The sequence below is a fragment of the Mixophyes fleayi genome, chromosome 3 (assembly GCF_038048845.1).
Source record: "Mixophyes fleayi isolate aMixFle1 chromosome 3, aMixFle1.hap1, whole genome shotgun sequence".
Taxonomy (NCBI): domain Eukaryota; kingdom Metazoa; phylum Chordata; class Amphibia; order Anura; family Limnodynastidae; genus Mixophyes; species Mixophyes fleayi.
In genome coordinates, this window is record NC_134404.1 from 95,456,538 (window position 1) to 95,478,677 (window position 22,140).

Below are 22,140 nucleotides of genomic sequence, written 5' to 3' on the forward strand. Positions count from 1 at the left end.
ATCTTCCTTGGTGGCGTTTAATGAAACCTAATGTGCCTCAAAAGGAGGATTAAAATGTCATAATTGGAACAAGTCTGCTTTAAGCACAGTTAATTTGGAGGAGAATACTATCTTTGTAGAGACACAGGACTTTGTGCAAACATACCCTTGGCTAAACTGCGTGCTCTACTCTGGTCTCCTAATTTTTATGTTTGACTGTTACATTTTTGCATCATTCACCAATACGTCTGCAAGGAGTTTCTTCTACCTTAATATATTATTGCAATTGTTTTGTAACAACTATATACCATAATTATCAAAGTATATTATGCGGAGACTGCTAGCCATTTTTAAATTGTCATTGATTGGTTGGTTATTAAGAGTTGCAGGCTCTATTAATAGCTGCTGTAGCTAATTGGATATCCAGTGTCGTACAACGAATGTTTGGGGATTTGATGAGTAATCTGTAACCCTTTGTTTTTTTGCTGTGGTAATGTATGTTTTTTTTAAATGAACAGGTATCACCATTGCTCTTCATGAAAAGACTTAGGGCTAGATTTACTAAGCTGCGGGTTTGAAAAAGTGGGGATGTTGCCTATAGCAACCAATCAGATTCTAGCTGTCATTTTGTAGATAGTACTAAATAAATGAAAGCTGAGATCTGATTGGTTGCTATAGGCAACATCCCCACTTTTTCAAACCCGCAGCTTAGTAAATCTAGCCCCTAGTCACCAAAGTCCTTTGCATAACAGGTGCCCAACAGGAGATCCATTGTATGGACATAGTTTGGATGGATAAAAACTTTATTTGTTAATGTAGGGTGCTCTATTAAATCAATTATCAGGTAAGCTGTAGTGTGGCATATAAGGGTAGGGTGGGGGGCAAGGTGGCAGTCCAATTTTCACTTTTTTGGGCCGACTGGCTGCCACCAGAGTGCAGGAAACTGTAATGAACTGAGGTGCCATAGAAGGGGAAAGTAGTTTAATTGTGTTGACCCCAGAGATCTGGGGTCTAATATTTATTGCTACAAGCACAAATGTCCCACATAATTAATGATGTTTCATTTAATATGCAATGCCAATGCTGAGAATGTGTGCAAGAAATGCGCATTAACTAGGTGTTCAGTCTGTACTCCATGAAGTACAGACAACATCCTTATGCTTATGTATAATATTTAAATGAACAAAATAATTATAACCTCATCTATCATTAAACTAGTAATATTATTTTGTCAACTGCTGCTGACCTACTGTGACTTTGGTTGCTCACCCCTGCAGTTTAAAGATTTATCCGTATAGAAATGGCAAAATTTAAATGCTATGATCTATGGTTTGTGACATATTACTCAAAAGTTTATTCAATGACAGGATCTATAACCATTCAATAAAGCGTCCATCACCAAAGTCACAATTATTCCACTAAATTGTAAGTTGGTGCAGATCTCCAAATAACACTTCTCTGAGTCACTGAATATTGACTATTAAATAATAGGATGACAATGATAAAAACACAACATCCATTCAGAAAATAACTTAAGCCTGCACTAACTTCTCTATTTCAAATCATACAATTTTTCAGCCTAGCAATAACAAACTTTTTTGGTGTATTAAAAACATTTGACATAGTTTGGTAAATAATCTGCTTTTGTCCCACAGCTATTGTAAAATGCAAATTTTTGTTTAATTTAAGACTGGTAAGTGTATAGGTGAAACAAATGGCAAAGTTGCTGGTACAGCTCCCTGCTTTCTGCTACCATTTCCTCTGACTGGTGTGCTCAGAGGAGAATATTGCGTTGTCCACATTCAGCAGGGATCTTAAAAAGCAGCGTGGCTGCCGACATTGCAAGCCGTTTGGAGACCCAAAATTCCATGCTCATCATCCATCATTCCACGGCTCTAAAAAAGGTGAGAAATATTGTTCTGGTTGACTAGCTCTTTTCACTGTAGGGCTGATTGCAGCCTAAAGGAAGCTGTTCAGTAGTCAGGTGAGGTGACTAGCTACATTGCTGTGCTCATCAGTGCTGGTTACAGGAATTGCTAGAAGATGTTCGTAGATGTCATTGTGTACGGTTTTATGACAGATGTCATCTGGAGCTAGTGTTGTGAATCCTCACAGAACAGCCGCATAGACTTGGGTAAGTGGGTTTGTGCTTTGCTTTCTCTGTCATCTCAATCTGACAGTTTCCTGTTGTGAAATTCAAGGTAAAAATATATTGATCCTAGATTGTCTAGGAGCTCTTCTACGTGTGGCTTTGGATATACTTTGAGACACTATTAACCTTACAAAAATCCACGCCAAAGTGGATACTCCAGTTAGTTCTAACCTCAGCACCGCTCATACTTCTTTATTCATCAATTCCATTTTCCCCTTTGGGAGTCTAAAGGGGGTTTGTCAAACCACAAGCGCTGGTGGCATAATAATATTATGCAGTACCAGGTTTGTTCTTCCTGAAGTATGAAAGAACACATCTGAAAACTCATGATCCAAACTGAATAATATTTCAGTGAGGTACATTTGGTCAGAAGTTGGTTAATTTAAAATGAAGGGAAACAAGGCAGGTCACAGTAAAATGTCTTTAATAATAAGGAGGGAGGTGTCCATATTATCCAAGACCAAATTCACTTAATATCTGAAGCTCTTATTTGATGGATTTCAATTTTATTCTGCTATGCAAGGCAGCATAAAAATCTGCCTGTAAAGTGTGGCTAAAAACGTGTGGACCCCTGCAAAAAACTTCATGTTCAATATTTACCCCTGAAGCTCATTATAATATCCCATTCCACATACTAAATCTTGTTTTTGTATTTTTTGCACATAATCAAGCGCATTATTGATGATGGGCCTGATTCATTAAGGAAAGTAAAGCAAAAAAAATGAGTAAATTTGAACCTTGGCAAAACCATGTTGCATTGGAAGGGGGAGGTAAATTTAAAATGTGAGGACAGATTTATAATTGGGGTAAAGTATGTCCTTGATCAACTTTAAATGTCAGTGTAAAAATAAAACTATCAAGTATTTACATCCTACATGAAAAAACAGCCAGTATTTTACTTATGTGCAAAATAATAAACTAATTTGCACCCTTTGCATTGCAACATGGTTTTGCCAAGGTTCAAAGTTACTCATTTTTTTGTTTTACTTTCATTAATGAATCAGGCCCGACATCCTGCATGCTACATAGAGCTCCCCAATCCTCCTACGTCCTGCCAAATCTGCCCATCATATATACCAAATAATTGCTCATCACATACTTGCCACTATCATGCAGTTGTAATCCACGAATGAATTTATAAAAAAATAGGTGCAATCACTCCCAAATAGTTGCATATATTGCAAAACACAAACTAAACAACTTTGGGACTAATATGTATTTTTTATAGCAGTTTTCATTCGGTGGTAATCGGTATCCCGATGCTTGGGATACCGACACTGACTATACCTACTAAAAACCCCCAAACAGTTAAATCATGACATAATTAAAATCTACACTTACCTTGACACTGACAGAGGACATTACCGAAAGAACTGCTATGCGACTGCTGGAAAATCCGAAGATGCTGGATGCCGGCGCTTTATTGTGATATCACCGAAGGCAGCGACATGTACATTCAAAAAGGTATGTTAATGTTAGGGTTAGGGTTAGGCATTGGGTTAGGGTTAAGGTTATTCTGCGTCAAACATTTCTGTCGTCGGTGACGTCAAAATAAACTGCTGGCATCAGCATCTTCGGATTGTGTAGTAGTCGCATAGCATTTCGTTTGGTAATGTCCTCCGTCGGTGTTAACATAAGTGTATATTATAATTATGTTGTGATTTGACTGTTCTGAGTTTTTTGTAGGTATAGTCGGTGTCGGTATCCTAAGGATGAGGATACCGTACCACACCCTTTTCAATTGGGTATAACAATACATCCAGCAAAATGTGTGATTCTTTGAAATAATGTTTTTAATTTAATGGAAAACAGTAAAATGGGTCAAGACTTCTGCAGCTAAAACACATAGCTACATTATTGACATTTTAAAATGACTATTTTCAGTAGTTAAAATGCATGTAAAATTATGCTTAGTTGACATACCAGCTGAAATTCCTATTTTCATTTTAAAAACATAAATGTTACACAGTATTTTAATATTACATATTCTCAGTTGCATTTGATAAGACTATTGAGTAATATGTACACTCTAAAATACAATATAATACATCTGTTAAAAAAAAAGAACATGTTTGTAATTAATTTGACTTCAGTGGATGTTCTGTTCTTTGCTAACACTTTACATGTGTAATGTGTGCGGAAGATCATTGGAGTTATATTGTGAAACATGCTCAGGAATACAGACTATAATTTGACTTTGGCAGAGTGTTTCTTGTAATAATGCTTATGAGTCACATTATATAGAAGTCACACTATATTGCATGTGCTTGTGAAAGTGCTCTTGTACACTTGGCTCTATCAAATAAGCAGAAGCGAGCACTGTCAGGTAATAGACAGGGTAATTCAGAGCAATGCCTGGGATTGAAGCACAGGGGAATGAAATTATAAAAATTAGTAATTTCCTTGTACTATTAAAAATGTTTTGCCTTCATAGATTCTTTCCATATAGATTGCCTTTATACATTTATTAATTTACTGCTGGTATTTTTCATATACTCAGAGCTGCAATATAAAACCACCTCTCAAAAACACTACTACCTATTTAACAGTAAATAACTTCAGCCAGAATATAGAAACTGATGTCAGATGTAGACTGCAAAAATGGCTCCTATGCAGAAATAGCGTTAGATCAAATTGCTTTAATGTTTACCGCATATGTGCACAGGGGGCGTTGAAGGGTAATGGGCTGTTAATGTGAGAGGCCTCCTAAAGAAAGGCATTAGTTACCTGGCCAGACTTAAGGCAAGTCATCATGTGATGGGGTAGGAGGAGGGAGTGGTGACATTGTCGCGTCACCATAGCCCCATCCCCACTAAAACAAGTCGAAATTCACGGCATTGAATGGAGGGGTGGAGCTTAATGACACGATTAAGACCCGTCCCCTCCATTCACTGTCGTGAATTTCGGCAAATGCGGGAGTTTTACCTACTCTTCCGGGAGTCTGTGAGGACTCCCTGAAATTCGGCAGCCTTCCTGGAATTCCGGGAGTAGGCAAGTATGGGATTAGTATAAAATAATATGGTATTGTCCTACAATCTGAAGCAAACAAGAGGTTAATATATTTTGCTGAAGGAAACAAACATACTTGAGGAGTGTGCTTTATGTCACCTTACCCTTATTATTCAGAGAGGCACTGTTTTTACAGAAGAGTAATCAATGGCATGTTATTATTGCCAGTTTTTATACCACCACTTCTAAACTTCAATAGTGCCACCACTAAATTTCCACTTTGACCCCTATATAAGTATATATATACAAGTTAACCCGTGCATGATACTCATGCATTCTAGTCAAATTAAGCTACTTAAGGTGTTAAAAAGGTTCTTGTCATGCATTTGGGCCCTAGCCCAGGCCTCCTCAGGGGAAGAGCGTTACTTCCCGACGCAAGCGCCCTTTTTTAACGTGGTTTTGTTCACATGTCACCACCTCATCATTCTTCTCCATCACCTCATCCTTCATTTTCATCGCCACATCTATCCAGATGTCTATCCAGACACAGGGATCTCTCTCAGCGGTCCTGAGTATGACACTCCTCTCGCTCTGTCACCCCCGGCAACCACCAACCACTCCCCACTGTCACCCCCGGCAACCACCAACCACTCCCAACTGTCACTTCTCCTTCAAGAAATATATATATATTTTTTTAAAATCTTTATAAACACTTTTAACAATTAACAAATTAAATGAACAAATTAAAAACATCTTAGTATACCAAATTTCAGCCCTTTCTGAATTTTTTTTCCACACACACTAAGAATTTAGTAGGTCAGTATATAACTCTGCCCAGCAGGTGGCGCTGCAGCTTGGTTTTATTTTTTCCACGCACACATAGACAGACAGACTAACACACGCCACAAGACATTTATATATTAGATATATGTATGTGTATGTATTTATATATATGTATATATATATATATATATATATATATATATATATATATATATATATATATATATGGTGTGGTGTATGAAAACAGGTATATTGTACGTAGGTTCCTAACCTACTGTTTTTAAACCCCAAGAGAATGTGTGACTGTACTAGCTGTGAGCTTCTGAAGGACTATAGGCTGGTTGAAAAGCCGAAAAAGGGTCCATGGGTTTATGGATAGAGAGAGAAAGGCGACTCCAACCAGTCCTGTAGCCTGTCTTCCAGGTTACCTGTGAACCTGCTAGCAAACAGGAGTTGCACCTGAATGGTGCAGGTAAAAGGCTGAGTCACTCTCACTGTCTGGGGTCTGAGGCTGCATAGTCTCTGTTAGAGAAAAGCATCATATTCAGGGCCCGATCAAGGGTACCAGCCGCCCTAGGCTATTACCGCCGCAGCGCCCCCCTTCCCCCCGCCTCGCTGCTAGCTGCCTGTCAGGACGGCCACGGGTGCTTCTTACTGTGGTCACGTGAGATGCGGATCTCACGTGACCACAGTAAGAAGCTCCGGCGGCCGTCCTGACAGGCAGCTAGCAGCGATCGCTGCTAGACTGTCTGTCATGTAGTAGTGACAGTCGGGCCGCCCCCTTTACACCAGGGGCGATCCCGATGATGCAGGCCCGCCGCTGCCTAAATTAAAAAAAAAAAAGGCAGTGAAAAAAAATTAATCTCTGTGACGCTGCGCCCCCCAGGCTCCAGCGCCCCAGGCTGCAGCCTGGTCAGCCTATTGGCTGATCAGGCCCTGGTCATATTTGCCTGTAAGTGAACTGTGCTGAAACTACTTGTGTTTCATTTTAGTTTATTTGTCAGGAGTGACTAATGTTTAATTAGAGCCGGACAGCACAGTGTTTATTTAGGAGCTAAAATTTGACAGCCCTCCCCTGTCGTCTACCTCAGGAGACGGCACCTGTTCCCCTCATGCGATTATAACTTGATGGAGGAAAAGAAAAGATCTGTACATATAAAGAAAAGCAGCAGCTTTAGAAAACGGATGTAGAAATTTGTAACTATAAAACTAACAATTCAAAGGAGTCAGGCACTGAATACATAATAAAATGTTATTATAACATTAGATCCCTCTATAAACTGTGTTAATAACCCCTTGTTGCCATTCCTGAAGCATTACCAACTCCCAATTATAAACCATAAATCATAAGATGGGGACAGCACCAGGTTTAAAACACTATAAAATTAAACCATTATTATTCAGTCATTGCAAAAAAAAAATACTATGGAGAATTGGCTGAATTATTCAATCATTAATATTTATTACTATAGTAAAAACAATTTATGATTGAATGATTTTATTTTATAGTGTTTCAATTATACATACATGTCAGTAAAGAACCAATGAGAAGGACAGGTGTTTTTGCCAAATATAGGGCTTCTAACTACTCCTAGTAAATTGCAGTGATACAAGGTTTTCTATCACGGCAATAAGTGGTGATAGAAAATCTTTTTTTCACAGCTTCTTAGTAAATACAGCCCTCAAAAAAAAGTCTTTTGTGTTCTTAAAGAATTCCCATGTCAGATAGGGTTCTTTTATAAGCCTACATTTATGCAGATAATTTGGTTTAGTATATCTGATTAAATTAGGTTGGGCTAAATCATACAAAATCCACCCTGCAGGCTGAGATAGTTGGTCCAAGAGACTCATTTTAAGCATGGTACTAAACTCCCCACGTTTAAGCAACAGATACTTTCTTCATGCTTATTTTAGTAGTAACTTTCAAGAAAAGACAAAAAGAGCTGCCATACTTTTAGCCAAATGACTGCCATTACTGGATGTTGAGGAACAGAGGTTAGAGAAGGGGTTTCCTTCTGAAATGTTAGATATTCAATAAAACATTTACAATTAACATTTATACCCATAGCCACCAGCTGGCTGACTCTTGAAGAATTATCCACTCAGACTATAAGGATTATGCTATCTACTCTCATTCCCATAAGATCTATAGAACTGTCCATGTCAAGCACCCTTTAAGAACTGATTTTGAACATTGCATGAGTCACTGGTACAGGACACATATTATAGATTCCAATTAGAGGTGGCAATCGATGAATATATATAGATCTTAATAACACCCCTTGGCACTTTCCTTAAAAATAAAAAGGAGATCCAGAGGGATTCCCTGTTGCGGATGATTAAGTCTTCTATTCAGAGGTATGTTTACAAAGTTGGTGGCAGCAAGAACTGCTCTCCACAAATTATTAAATGACAGAATAAAAACTCTGTAAGTGTAATTTGATATTTTTCCTTTGGTGGAATAAACCAGACAAAATATTAGCCAGGGCTCATAGGGCTCAAAGAGATTTGACTTTCACTCACTGCTTCAAAGATAAGGGATAAACGAAAAATGAAACAAGAGATATTGCCTTTTTTGTTCCTATGAGAAGCAAGAGGCTACAGACGCATATTTCCCTACAATTAAATTCCCAAGGCTTCCTGCATAGGACATCTGGAGAAGCCATTCACCCTTACCAAACCAGAAGAGACAATTTCTTCCTTCCCGACAGGCAGAAAAACAGGGCCTGAAGTCTTCACAATTGTCACATGCCTCCCATGGCCACCACTCGAGGACCGGTGCGCTTACCCTTCTCCTGATTCTTCGCTTTTCTCATCGTCTGTCATGTCGGCGGCGGTCCTGCGCTTGTGCAGATCGTTTCACCTGTTTTACCTGCCCTGTTTTCCCATTGGCTGTACTTTCCTGACTTCCCTTTATAAGGCTCCTCCCCTCACCTATCAGTGCTGGTTCTTCGTGTCTACTTCTGGCCTAGAAGCAACTTCCCTCTCCTCTGCATGGTGTTCGGCCGCTAACTATCCAGGGTGCTGCCGCTGATCTCTGCTTACCTGTTCCACTTGTTAGTGGTAATTGCTGTTGATCATTGCTCCCTTCTCCCTAGTGTGTTGCCGCAGATCATCATTTACCTGCTCCACTTGTTAGATTCTTGCTCCCTACTTCTTCTAGTATGCTGTCTCCCAGCATCAGCTCATCCTGCCCCTAGTACTACTTCGGGATTGCCCTAACCTCTTGTGTCAGTTCTCTATCACGTCTCACTGGGAACTTCCCTAGAGGGCCGCGACCTGCAGGGTGGAAGCAGCAAAACCCAAATTCTCTTGAGGGGATCCCTGGTGAAAACCTTGCGCTCTGTTAGACTCCGCACCTCTGGTTGGAGTCTATCCAATCCAAGTCGAGACAAGCAGGAATTAACTCATCCTAGCGGATTCATGACAGTAAGAACCAGCCATGACGGATCCCGATAGAGAACCCTCTGCTAAAGACTAACTCCAACACCTTGTTGGTAGGCTTGACTGTTAAGATGCTATACAAATTCAACTACTTCAGTGTTTGCAGTCTGGACACCTTACAAGTGACTCCTCCGCCTCCTGCCGCTGCACAGGCTCCGGTTCATCCTGTAGTCCTTGAGGCATCCTCTGCCTTACGTCTTCCTACACCTTCTAAGTTTGATGGAAATCAAAGGACTTGCAGGGGATTTCTAAATCAATCTCTAATTCAATTTGAGCTCCTTCCGCAGAACTTTCCCAACTCCAGATCCAAGGTTGCTTATATCATCTCCCTTTTATCAGCGCAAGCACTGGCCTGGGCTTCTCCCCTTTGGGAGCGGAACGATAATCTCCTTAACAATTTTTCAGCCTTTATCTCGACATACCGAAGAATCTTTGATGAGCCAGGGTGAGTCATCTCCTCAGCCTCCAGTATCCTCCGGTTACACCAGGAATCACTTTCTGTGGCCTAATACATTATTGAATTCCGGACTTTATCCTCTGAACTTCAGTGGAACGACAAGGCCCTGGTAGCTACCTGCTGGCAGGGTTTCTCCTACAAGGTTAAGGATGCTCTCTCCTTTCAGGAACTGCCCGCTACTTTGGATTCCATAATCTCCTTATGTAACAGGATAGACATCAGGTTCCGAAAAAGATCTTCTGAAAAGGAAACTTTAAAATGACCACCATTCCGGCCACCTCCCCGGTTCCAACTTTCTAGCTCCTCTGATGAGCCAATTCAGTTGGGTCATTTACTCCTAACTCCCGAAGGAAGAGATGGAAGAATGATGAATAAATTATGTATCTATTTTGGCGACTCTGAACATCTCCTAAAATTGTGTCCTAAACGGTCAGGAAATGCCAGACTTTAGCCTGCTCAGGAGAGGTCAGGCTAGGGGCATTTAACCACTCTCCGGATTTTTTAGTTTGGGAAGACTTGCTCTTCTCGTCACCTTACATTGGGCTTCTGAATCTGCCCGTACTTGTGCCATGTTGTATTCTGGTGCTGCTTGAAATTTTATTTCACTACTCCTAGTGAAACAATTGGCTCTCCCTACTGTCCCACTGAAAGAACCTATTGTTATTACTGGCATCGGTGGAGCATGCCTAACTAATGGTCTTATCCATAGTCGTACGGAACTACTTTCCTTACAAGTATGAGTCCAACATTGGGAGAAAATCTAATTTCTCTTTCTTCCTCAAACTACTAGTCCTCTCATCTTAGGCCTACCCTGGCTTCATCTCCACTCACCACATTTGGACTGGTCCCCCTCTTAAATCCTGGCCTGGGGCAAAGCCTGCACAGGGAGATGTCTTACTCGGGTCAAACCTTTGAGGACCCTTCATACCACATCAGATTCCTCCATTTCCACACTTCCTCCCAAGTATTCATCCTTTTCTGATGTCTTCAATAAGTCGAATGCTAAGCGATTGCCTCTTCACCAAACCTGGGACTGTCCCATCGATTTAATTCCGATGGAAAATTCCGTCTTGAGGACGAGTCTATCCCCTCTCCTTAACGGAGACTGAGGCGACTGCTAATTATATCAAAGAAAACCTGCAGCGAGGATTCATTATACCTTCTACCTCTCCTGCGGGAGCCGTTTTTATTTTTGTAAAAAAAAGGATGGAAGCCTACGGCCTTGCATGGACTACAGGGGTCTGAGCGCCATCACTATTAAAAACCGTTACCTCATTCCATTGATCACCGAATTATTTGATCGCATTAAAGGAGCAAACATTTTTTCCAAGTTAGATCTCCGGGGGGCATACAACCTCATCAGAATACGAGCTAGAGATGAGTGGAAGACAGCGTTCAACACGCGAGATGGTCACTACGAATATTTAGTCACGCCTTTCGACCTCTGCAATTCCTCTGCCCTCATTCAGAGTTATGTTAATGAAATCTTACGTGATCTCCTGTATTCTTCCGTGGTAGTGTACCATGATGATATTTTAATCTTTTCCAAGGATCTCCAGTCTCATCGTCTTCATCTTGCGGAGGTTCTTACTCGACTTCGTAAGAACCACCTTTATTTGTAAGTTGGAAAAATGCTCTTTTGAGGCTTCTGAACTACCGTTTCTTGGTTCTCTGGTCTCTGGTTCAGGCCTTCGGATGGATCCGGAAAAAGTTCAGGCAATTCTGGAATGGCCTCGTCCCAACACCCTCAAAACTATCCAGCAATTCCTTGGGTTCGCCAACTACTAAAGACGATTTATCTCGGGGTACTCCACTATCGTGGCCCCTATGGTGGCTCTCACCAGGAAAGGAGCCAAGACCCAGCATTGGTCACCAGAGGCTGTCAAAGCTTTCTCTTTTCTAAAGAAAGCCTTTTCTTCTGCTCCCGTTATGAAACAGCCTGACTTATCTCTCCTGTTTTTTCTTGAAGTCGATGCCTCTACTATTGGAGTAGGAGCCGTTCTATCTCAAAGGTCTAGTCAAGGGAAACTTCATCTTTGTGCTTTGAATTCCCACATATTTCTGCCAGCTGAAAGGAATTACTCCATAGGAACAAGGAACTTCTAGCCATAAAACTAGCCTTGTGTGAATGGCGTTATCTTCTGGAAGGAGCCTGACACATTGTCACTGTTTTCACGGATCATACAAAATCTTCTTTATCTCCAGTCTGCCCAGTGTTTAAATCCTCGTCAAGCTCGCTGGTCGCTCTTCTTTTCATGCTTCAATCTTATGGCACCTTCAAACCTGGTCTGAAGAATAAAAAGCTGAAGCCTTATCCCGAGCTTTTGAGAACTCTGAACCTAAAGACTTCCTTGAACGTCCCATTCTGGATCCTAAATGTGTTAATGCTGTCAAACTATCTACGCCCTCCATTCCTCCCCCTGGGAAAACATTTGTTCCTCCCTACCTATGGGAAAAGAGTCTTGATTAGGTTCCATGCTTCACATTTTGCTGGATATCTGGGAGCCCGGAAGACCTTCGAGTTAATTTCTCACCAGTGTTGGTGGCCCAAGTATCAGTCTGAAGTTAAGGACTTTGTAGCCACATGTGTGGTTTGTGCTCAACACAAATCCCCTTGTCAACCTCCGCTGGGTCTTCTTCATCCTCTCCTATTGATCACTAAGCCTTGGACCCAATTTCTATGGACTTCATCACGGATGTACCTACTAGCAAAAAATGTAATACCATCTGGGTTATTGTGGATCGTTTTTCCAAAATGGGCTACCTTTCTCAGCGGTTTTGGCTCAGCACTTTGTGAAGGAGATTTTCCGCCTCCATGGCTGCCCTTCTGAGATCGTCTCTGATCGCAGAGTCCAATTCGTCTCTAAGTTCTGGAGATCTCTTTGTCACCTTCTTGGTATTCGCCTAAAATTCTCCTCGTTTTACCATCCTCAAACCAATGGCCAAACGGAGAGAGTCAATCAAGATCTGAAACTTTCCTCAGAATTTTCTCTTCGGCTAACCAGGACAATTGGGTCGATATGTTACCTTGGGCTGAATTCGTGCACAATAATGCTTTTCATGAGTCCACCTCAGCGACCCTTTTCTCTATTGTGTATGGTTTACACCCTCGAATTCCTGAATTTTCAGCCTTACTGGCCACCCAGGTTCCTGCAGTTAATTCCCTACGGAAGGATTTCCTCTCCACATGGGTACAAGTTTGGAAGGCTTTGAAGAAATCTACTCGTTATAAATTGTTTGCTGACAGGAAGCGTAGAGCCGTCCCTCTCCTGAGAGTTGGTGACAGAGTTTGGCTATCTACCAAAAAAATCTGTCTCAGAGTGCCATGTATGAAATTTGCTCCTCGGTACATTGGCCCCTACAAAATTATTCGAGTCATCTCTCCTGTTTGTTTTAAACTCTAGTTCCCTCGCTAATGCTTTCCACATTTCATTGTTAAAACCTCTTGTCATTAATTGCTTCTCATATCCTGTTGTCTCTTCTGCTCATCCTGAACTTCAACAATCTGAAGAATTCGAGATGAAGCAGATCCTGGACTCCACATACTTTAAAGGCGGAGTAAAATAACTAGTGGATTGAAAGGGCGTCGGCCGCGAGAATTGTTCGTGGGTGCGGGCATCTGATGTCAATGCGCCTCTTCTTCTAAGGAAGTTCCACGCCAAATTCCCCAGGAAAACTGGTCCTAGGTGTTCGATGACCACCTTTAAAGAAGGGGGGGGGGTACTGTCATGCGCCGGCCTCCCGTGGCCACCACTCAAGGACCGGCGTGCCTACCCTCCTCCTGGTTCTTCACTTTCCTTGTCGGCTGTCATGTCGGCGGCGGTCCTACGCTTGCGCAGACCTTCTCATCTGTTGTACCTGCCCTGTTTTCCCATTGGTTGTACTTTCCTGACATCCTTTTATAAGGCTCCTCCCCTCACCTATCAGTGCTGGTTCTTCGTGTCTACTTCTGGCCTGGAAGCAGCTTCCCTCTCCTCCACATGGTGTTTGGCCGCTAACTATCCAGTGTGCTGCCGCTGATCTTTGCTTACCTGTTCCACTCGTTAGTGGTAATTGCTGTGGATCATCACCTGCTACCTATCCAGTGTACTACCGCTGATCCCTGCTTACCGGTTCCCCTCGTTGGTGGTAATTGCTGTGGATCATCACCTGCTACCTATCCAGTGTACTGCTGCTGATCTCCGCTTACCTGCTCCACTTGTTAGAGTTATCTGCCGTGGATCATCGCTTCCTTCTCTCTAGTGTGCTGCCGCAGATCGTCATTTACCTGCTCCACTGGTTAGTGGTAACTGCCGCAGATTCTTGCTCCCTACTTCTCCTAGCATGTTGTCTCCCAGCATTATCTCATCCTGCCCCTAGTACTACTTGGGGATTATCCTCATCTCTCGTGTCAGTTCTCTATTACGTCTCACTGGGAACTTCCCTAGAGGGCCGCAACCTGCAGGATGGGAGCAGCAAAACCCAAATTCCCTTGTGGGGATCCCTGGTGAAAACTTTCTGCTCTGTTAGACTCCGCGCCTCTGAGTGGAGTCTAGCCAATCCCAGTCGAGAGCAGCAGGATCTCACTCATCCTAGCGGATTCATGACAACAATGAGTTATTACAAAACATTAAAAAAAATTGCCCCTCTATTAATTCAGGCATGCAGTGTGATTTCAGATCAAGAGTCCTTCTCCTACCAATCTCTGGAGGCACACATTACTACTACAGCATGTGCTACTGCCGTATTGCCCCATTTAATATTGATGTGAAGTTATTTGCCAAACTCATATAGAGATATATGAGATATTTAAGATTTAACCCAACTCCTTCTTGCTAATTTCTTGCCATTGCTGAATTGCACAAGGAATTGAATGGATGGAAATCTAAGACCAGCATTCGCAAAATGAACTCTCTAATATTATCTTCTGCAAACCTTGCCTATACACATTCCTCCATGTGGCTCTCAGACTCTTACGATCTGCCTCCAACAGCACTGCAGCATCCTCTATGGGGATGCTGCTTTGCCTTCCGCAAATCCTGTCTGCAAAGAGTATGTACCTTTTTACCGCTAGAGGTGCTGCCAGTTATCTGAGGCAGTTCATGTATAGCCTTTACTGCTGCTGCTGGTTCTCCAGAGTAATCCTGTGTCCTGTTCCTGACTGACATCCTGGTATTGATCCATTCTTGCTCCTTGGTATTGCTGCTTATCTTCTGAACAAACCCTTGCTCCGTTTTGACTTTGCTCCTGCCTATTTCCTGGTATCTTTGTGGCTCTCCTGGCTTTTGACCCTTTGGCTTGTTTGACCCTCCTTTATCCTGACACCTGTGGATCAATCCAGTGGCTCGTGCCTCCTGACAAAAACCTTGAGTCCTGACACCCGTGGTTCAATCAGTGCCCTATGCCTCATACATAAATAAGTTATCCTGTCACCCGTGGTTCATCCAGTGCCTTGTGCCTCCTGAGCAAACCAGGTATCATGCCACCTGTGGTTCATCCAGTGCCTCATGCCTCCTGAGTAAACCAAGTATTGTGCCACCTGTGGTTCATCCAGTGTTTCATGCCTCCTAAGTAAACCAGGTATCCTGCCCTCCGTGGTTCATCCAGTGCCTCATGCCTCCTGAGTCAACCAGGTATTCTGACACCTGTGGTTCATCCTGTGTCTTTCCCTTCCCTGCTTCTCCAACCTCTGAGCCAGACCTTGTATTCTGGCTACTCTGTTCTGCCTCTACGAATGTGTTACCACTTGTGAATTCCTGTGTTATTCATGCAATAACTGCCAGTCCTGCTGTTTTCAAATTGCTGTCTTGAACTGAGTTACCATTTATTATTTGACTGCACCAATCATTGTCTGTGAATATCTACTTAATAAAGACACTTTGTTTTCACACTATTAATCTCTCTGGAGTTCAAGCTGGGAATCCAGACACATACATTTAAAAAAGAAGAAACTTAATTTAAAGTGGTAGGAGGCATCATTTAAAACTAGAAGAAATGTATAGATCTAGGGGGTCTCCAGCTTTCCATATCACAAGTTCCTATAATGTTAATATGTGAAATAGATTACTAGAGAGGATCAGAGGTGTAGACTCCAACCTGTGGATTGTAAAAGAGAAACTTGCCTTGAAACTACTGGTGAAGGTAGTCCCCTAAATTCCTAATTCACCATTACTTATCCACCCAACGCATTCTCCCACTCTTACACATTGGAAGAGTCTTAGATATTGGAAAGGCATCTTTACTTTGATAACTTTTGTGGCTAATCCACAATTTCCACCAGGCTTAGACCCTGTGACTTTCAAAAAATGGATGGAGTTCAGGGTCTTCCAGCCTGGCCAGCTGGTGGACTCCAGGGAGGGGGGCATGCACCCCTTTGGTGACATGCAAATGGATCCTCTCCCAATTGAAAGAGTGGATATACCTACAGGTTCACCATTTCCTTAATACAAAGAGTATGCTTGGTTTTTTGTCCAATTTTGACCTCTATTGTGACACATTTTCCAGTCCCTGAAGAAGAAAATTTTAGCCATAACAATATGCTTGGTCTCATCATACTATGGAAGTGTGATGAATAGTACATGTTCCAAGCTCTTTAACCAACAATAAAAAGATGGGCATGGTTTGTCTAATGGGTATGTGGTTTTAAATAGCCAATTAAATATACGAAAAACTGTTGTCCAAGAGCTCTAATAAAATACACAATTAAATGCATACTATTCTAGTGACCTATATGCAATGCAGAGAGCATTCCAATTACCTATATATAATACAAACAACTCTTGTGACCTAAATTCAATACAAAGAACAGTCTAGTGACTGTTATACAATAAAGAAAGCATTCAATTGACCAATGTACAATACAGATTGAATAGTGACCGATAAACAATACAGAGAGCAACTTAATCACCATATATAATACAGAGAGCATTCTAGTGACCTCAGTAGAATACCAAGAGAATTCTAGTGACCATGATACAAGGGCATTCAAGTTATCTCTATACAATATGCAGACCATTTTAGTAGTGATCTCTATACAATACAGATAGCATTCTATTGACTGATATGCAATACCATCTTAATTACCAATATAAAATACACATTAAATGTTAATAAACAATAATGCAATATAGAGAACATTCTACTGGCCTCTTTACAATACATCGAGCATCTTTATAGCCAAAACACAATACAGACAGCATCTATATACAATACAGAGCACATTCTAATGATTTCTATACAATACAACGACTAGTGGGGGGAGAAACACAATGTATGCTAGTGACTATTATTCAATGCAAACAGTATTCTAATGGCCACCATAATGCAGACCACAAAACCTCTTCTGCTTTTACAGTGAAAGTTCTCACATTTCTGGTGGCTTTACAATGCAGGCCCCATATATTTCTTGTGGGCTTTTTGATATCACACCATTTAGAGCATGGACAGATAAATGTTTGCAACTATTTTGTTATATATCCTCCTTTTCTATATATTTTAATGAAACTTGGAGTAAAGATACTAACAACGTTTGCATATAAAGACTATCCACGTCAGGAAACTAAATTCGGACAAAGCACTTGATACACAACAATAAGGTTGATTTCAATGAAACCACACAAGGTTTGCTTTATTAAACACATGGTTGTGTGCAGTTTCACATATATAATTTGTAACTATTAAGTTTAATATTTTATTTAAGCTAATTTCCACAATCATATTTACATATTTATAGGTATAGACCTTATCTCCTGAGATTGAGCGCTGTATTACGTATATTTCTATACTGAACACAGACCTATGGTTGCATTATAATGCAAGTCACCTAATATCTGGTGGCTTTATTATACAGATCCCAGACCTATGATGGTTTTATTATACAGACCACATACCTATGGTGACTTTACTATAGAGACACCAGACCACTGATGGTTTTAAATGTAGCACCCATCTTTTTGACACAATTCAAACCTCAGATGCATAGTGGTGGCCCAAGTAAACCCTTCCTGTTGGTTCACACTGTTTTGTGGTGTGCTAGAGAGCAGGTTTGGCTGTGCTGGCACCACATCATACCCAGAATATAACTTCCAGCATTCTGATTGGTGGATAGTTCTAGCCATTCACCAATCAGTGTGTGAGGACCACTTGGTACTCTTATCGGTGCATATCCTGTGTCATCCATCAGTCAGCATGCTGGAAGCTGTCTACCCAGTAACTATGGGAAAGCCGCCATACCCAGTAACTATGGGGCTGCACAGTTCATGGCAGTTCTTGAAGGCCAAGAAAAGGTAGAACACACAACCCAGCCTTTCTGATTAAGTTTCTAATAAAGCACAATCGGAAAAACCATGAAGAAACCTCCACCTGCCTTTCAGCTGCTGTCATAAACTAGAGGGCCACAGGCAGCCCAGTCTAAAATTGTACCATCCAATGAGGCAGACTTCCCTAATACTTTTTGGGAAAAAATTGGATGAGATATCATGTAAATTTTCTTCATGTGCCATAGGGAATTTAGTGGCCTTCCCAACAAATGCCTTTCTCACAGGGATGATGATTTTTCGAGGACGGCTTGTTTTAGATAAATTCAGATTTTTGCCTTATGCTCTCTATTTTCTTTTAATGTGGAGCCTATTGTTTTCATATATAGTGACCCAGGGATATTCAAAGTCTCTGAAATCTTCTTATGTCCTTCTCCTATTCTTGGATTTGTTTTAAATGTTTCTTATCTTGCTTGGAAATTGCACTAACCAACTGTGGGACCTCACAAACACGCATATATTATTTTGAAGTTAATTAAAAAACCTAATTTTTATACATGTGGATTCTAAATAATTATATGACCTGTGAAGACAACTGATTGCACCAGGGTTTATTATTGTGTATCTTTGTGAAAACAAGAATAGTTATATAATCAAATATTGTTGTTTTTTTATTTGACATTACATTATTGTAAAATATTTAGTGGGTTGATCAGTGCCAAGAATTCTCAAATAAATCTGTTTAATTTCATGATGTAAGAAAAAAAAATCAAAAATATTATGTATAACCTTTATGTGCACTGAATATATGCTGCTTTTAATTAATGCAGTTAATTAATATGATGTATTTTTATATTCTTATACTATATCTTCTAAGCCAAAATCAAAGAAATATATTAACATCCCACCTTGGCAATCTTCCAATGACATAGGGTATCCATTCCTCTTGCAGTTAATGATGCAGCCACATGGGAGATGAATCCAGTGCTCAGACAGAACAAATAGCGGAGTGGTGGTGGCAGCTAGCAAAGTCAGAAGAAAACTTAATGTCTCAAAAGAAAGGTTCTGAAAGCCAACAATGTGCTGAACAACCATTTGTATCTGTAAGAGAGATTTCACATAGTAAACTGTCCAATCCACAAACAGAAGTCAAGGATAACATTCTACAAATGATCAAAAACAAGAGATGTTAGATGTCATTTGAATTGCAATTAGAGTTACCTCCTGGACAATTTTTTTAAAACTATTTATCATTTTCCATTTTTTTTCTATATACCTCTTTGTTTCCTTTATTAATAATACATAGGCATAAACTTATTTAATTTACAAATTATTCAAAATTAGACTTAGAGCATACCTCCTAACTGTCCTGATTTTGTCAGGACAGTCCTGATTTGTGGTCAACATGTTTCTTCTTTTCTTGTGGCAGTTTGTATGTATGTTCCCACTCAATGCCCAGAGGCAAATGACTTTGGTGCTCGCTACAAATCAAGGGTGTTTTATCGGTGGTTGGGGGAGGCCTAGCATTTCAGTTTGTTAGGGGGTATGCTTAAAGCCAGTAACATGTCTTTTAGGGCCATACATGACTCTTTTTAATGCTAATTTATGTTTATAGTCTTAAGTAGTCAGGCATTTTACTCAGATGTGCTCCGCTTATAATATTTGACTGTATTAAGTTTTCCAAAGCCTCACACACACAACATTTAGATAGTAAACTGAAAAATGTCACTTAATACTTTACAAATATCACCATTGATTTATATGCAAAAATAAAGCCTTTCATGGACTTTTAATTCTTTGTTAGTGAGGTGGAGAATCATACAACAGATGTTCAGTAAACACATCTGAAATGCTACCTTCATATTGGAGATTAAACACAAAACAAATATCACTGTAAAGACTTGGAAATAGCACATGGATGCATTATATATGATTTCTACATCAGGCTTTTGGGAGGCTTTCAAATAACACTGTATAGAGAAGGTGACATTTTCTGCACATAATTAGGTAAACATGATTTATTAATGTCCATCAGAGACGTAAAATAATCTATAATATTTTCATATCCAGTAGATGCTGACATCTAACACAAAACCACAGAAAAAAATAAAAGAAACAATGGTCCTCATTTGTGAACTGTAAATGCACCTCCACAGTCCATTTCATATTGCGCTATTCACCTATTTGCCCCACACTTGCACAGACAGAAGTGTTGGAAAGAGCATAGGGACTTATTTATCAATCTGTAGCGATAAGGATGATTGTCTGTCGCCGCTTATCAACATGGTAAAATATTACTTATTGGTGCAATTTATCAATGAGATATCACTGGCGCAACGGAGTAATGGTGGGTATGGTTTAACTACCCACTTCACCAGGCCAGTCTAAGGGGGTATCTGCATGTGTGACCTTGCTAGCCGGTTCTCGCATGTTCAGTGGAAATGAAAGCCCAGACTTTGGCTTTCAGTTCCACTAATAAAAAAAATAAAAAATAAAATATATAGTAAAGAAAAAAAAGATTAAAATAAACCTATTGATGATTGAATTTTTTTCTTTATTGAAATAAATCACTTTTTATTATTATTTTTTCTGTTATCACCGCCTCAGGATTGCTTGTACTGACACAATCCCTGTTAGATAGGCCACCCCATGCTTTGATGGGGAAACTTTCACTGGAGAGATCCGGCAGGTGCTACAGTGGCGCTAATGCCTTAATAGATATGGTGAAGCTCAATCTATAAAGGGTTAGGAAATTTTGCCCTTTAAAAAATAGATCCCTTTGTGCCTATTCTTGTAGAATTGCAGATTCGGATGGAAATGCACTTTGCGCAAAGCATAAACATTCTACTTCAAAGTCCAGTCTAATAACCCTTTAGGACCACCCCATTCACTAATTTCATCTTTAAAATTTTTGTTCTAAAATACTGTTCATTCCAGCTTCATTTTGTAATTGAGAGTAAGCGGGCTTTAGGACTCTATAGCCCTGGTTCATCAAGGAACACAAACTGAAAGCAATTTGCATTTTATTAAAATGGACGGAAATTGCACACAGTTAAACTCGAATTCAAATTCCAGAGCCTCTCAATAAACATGTCTCATTGAATACAGATCTAAGTACGAGGGCTATGATGATACAATTTCCATTAAATTGCATCATCAAGGTCCTGCCCAGCCCACTTCAGATTAGAGTGAAGTGGGGTCCAGAAGTATGGGCTACTCTGCCAGGGAGGAATCCTCGAAATTCCTGAGTTTCCTGGAGAGTAGGAAAGTATTAGGTAATGAGATTGCAAGTGAAAGAAAAGGTTAAATTGAGACTGGACACAAATGCAACTGGAGTGGGATCATATTTCTCTACTCTCCCAAAATGTCCGGCAGACTCCAGAGAGAATTGAATATCCCTAGGTGTGAATCGTGTCATTATGCAACTCCCCCTCCCCCCCAAATTGTGCTATGACGTGAACTGTGTTCTTGTATAGATGATGGGCATGGTCATGATAATGCAAATTGCTTAATCATACCCCCAAACTCATCTCTTGAACATCACCACTAAGATCTCTTGGGCAGGACCAAAATGTTGGGAAATATGGGCAGGTAGCCTTAAGTAAAAAGTTAGCTAGATAGCTATTATATATATATATATATATATATATATATATATATATATATATATATATATAAATATATACATATATATATATAAATATATACATACATACACACAGTGGTGATATAAAAAATGTAATGTGAGAGTAAGTGAATGGAATTTGCTAGATTTACAATGGAGGCAGTAAGAGGAGTGGCGGTATGACATACCACTGTATACACCACCACTTTCACCACTGTATCTAAGTAATACATGGTAATATTGGAGTATGGTATTAGAAATCCTTGAATGCTGCCTCCTATATATTTTGTCAATTTCACCAAAACGTTGGTACTGCCAAGTTAGTGAAATTGCGCTGACATTTTATTACTCAATAAAACCAATCAAGTATTTTAAGGAAATATTTTATCTTTTTCCGTTTAACTATCTAGAGGATATTTTATGTGATGTCCACTGAAGATACAGTGTAAGGCATCTCTCACTCAGGTAATTTAATGCAATTGTTTTACTGAACATTTATAAGAAAAAAAGTAACAAA

At 40.2% G+C, this 22,140-nt stretch overlaps 1 protein-coding gene across 1 annotated transcript in view; it reads right to left on the minus strand.

Moving 5' to 3' along the window:
* GPR149 (G protein-coupled receptor 149) overlaps positions 1-22,140 on the minus strand; it is a 79,677-nt gene that overhangs the window by 55,655 nt on the left and 1,882 nt on the right. Inside the window, exon 2 of the mRNA XM_075202023.1 lies at positions 18,907-19,099. Within this exon, the coding sequence (XP_075058124.1) occupies positions 18,907-19,099 (193 nt within the window). The remainder of the gene's footprint in view (positions 1-18,906; positions 19,100-22,140) is intronic.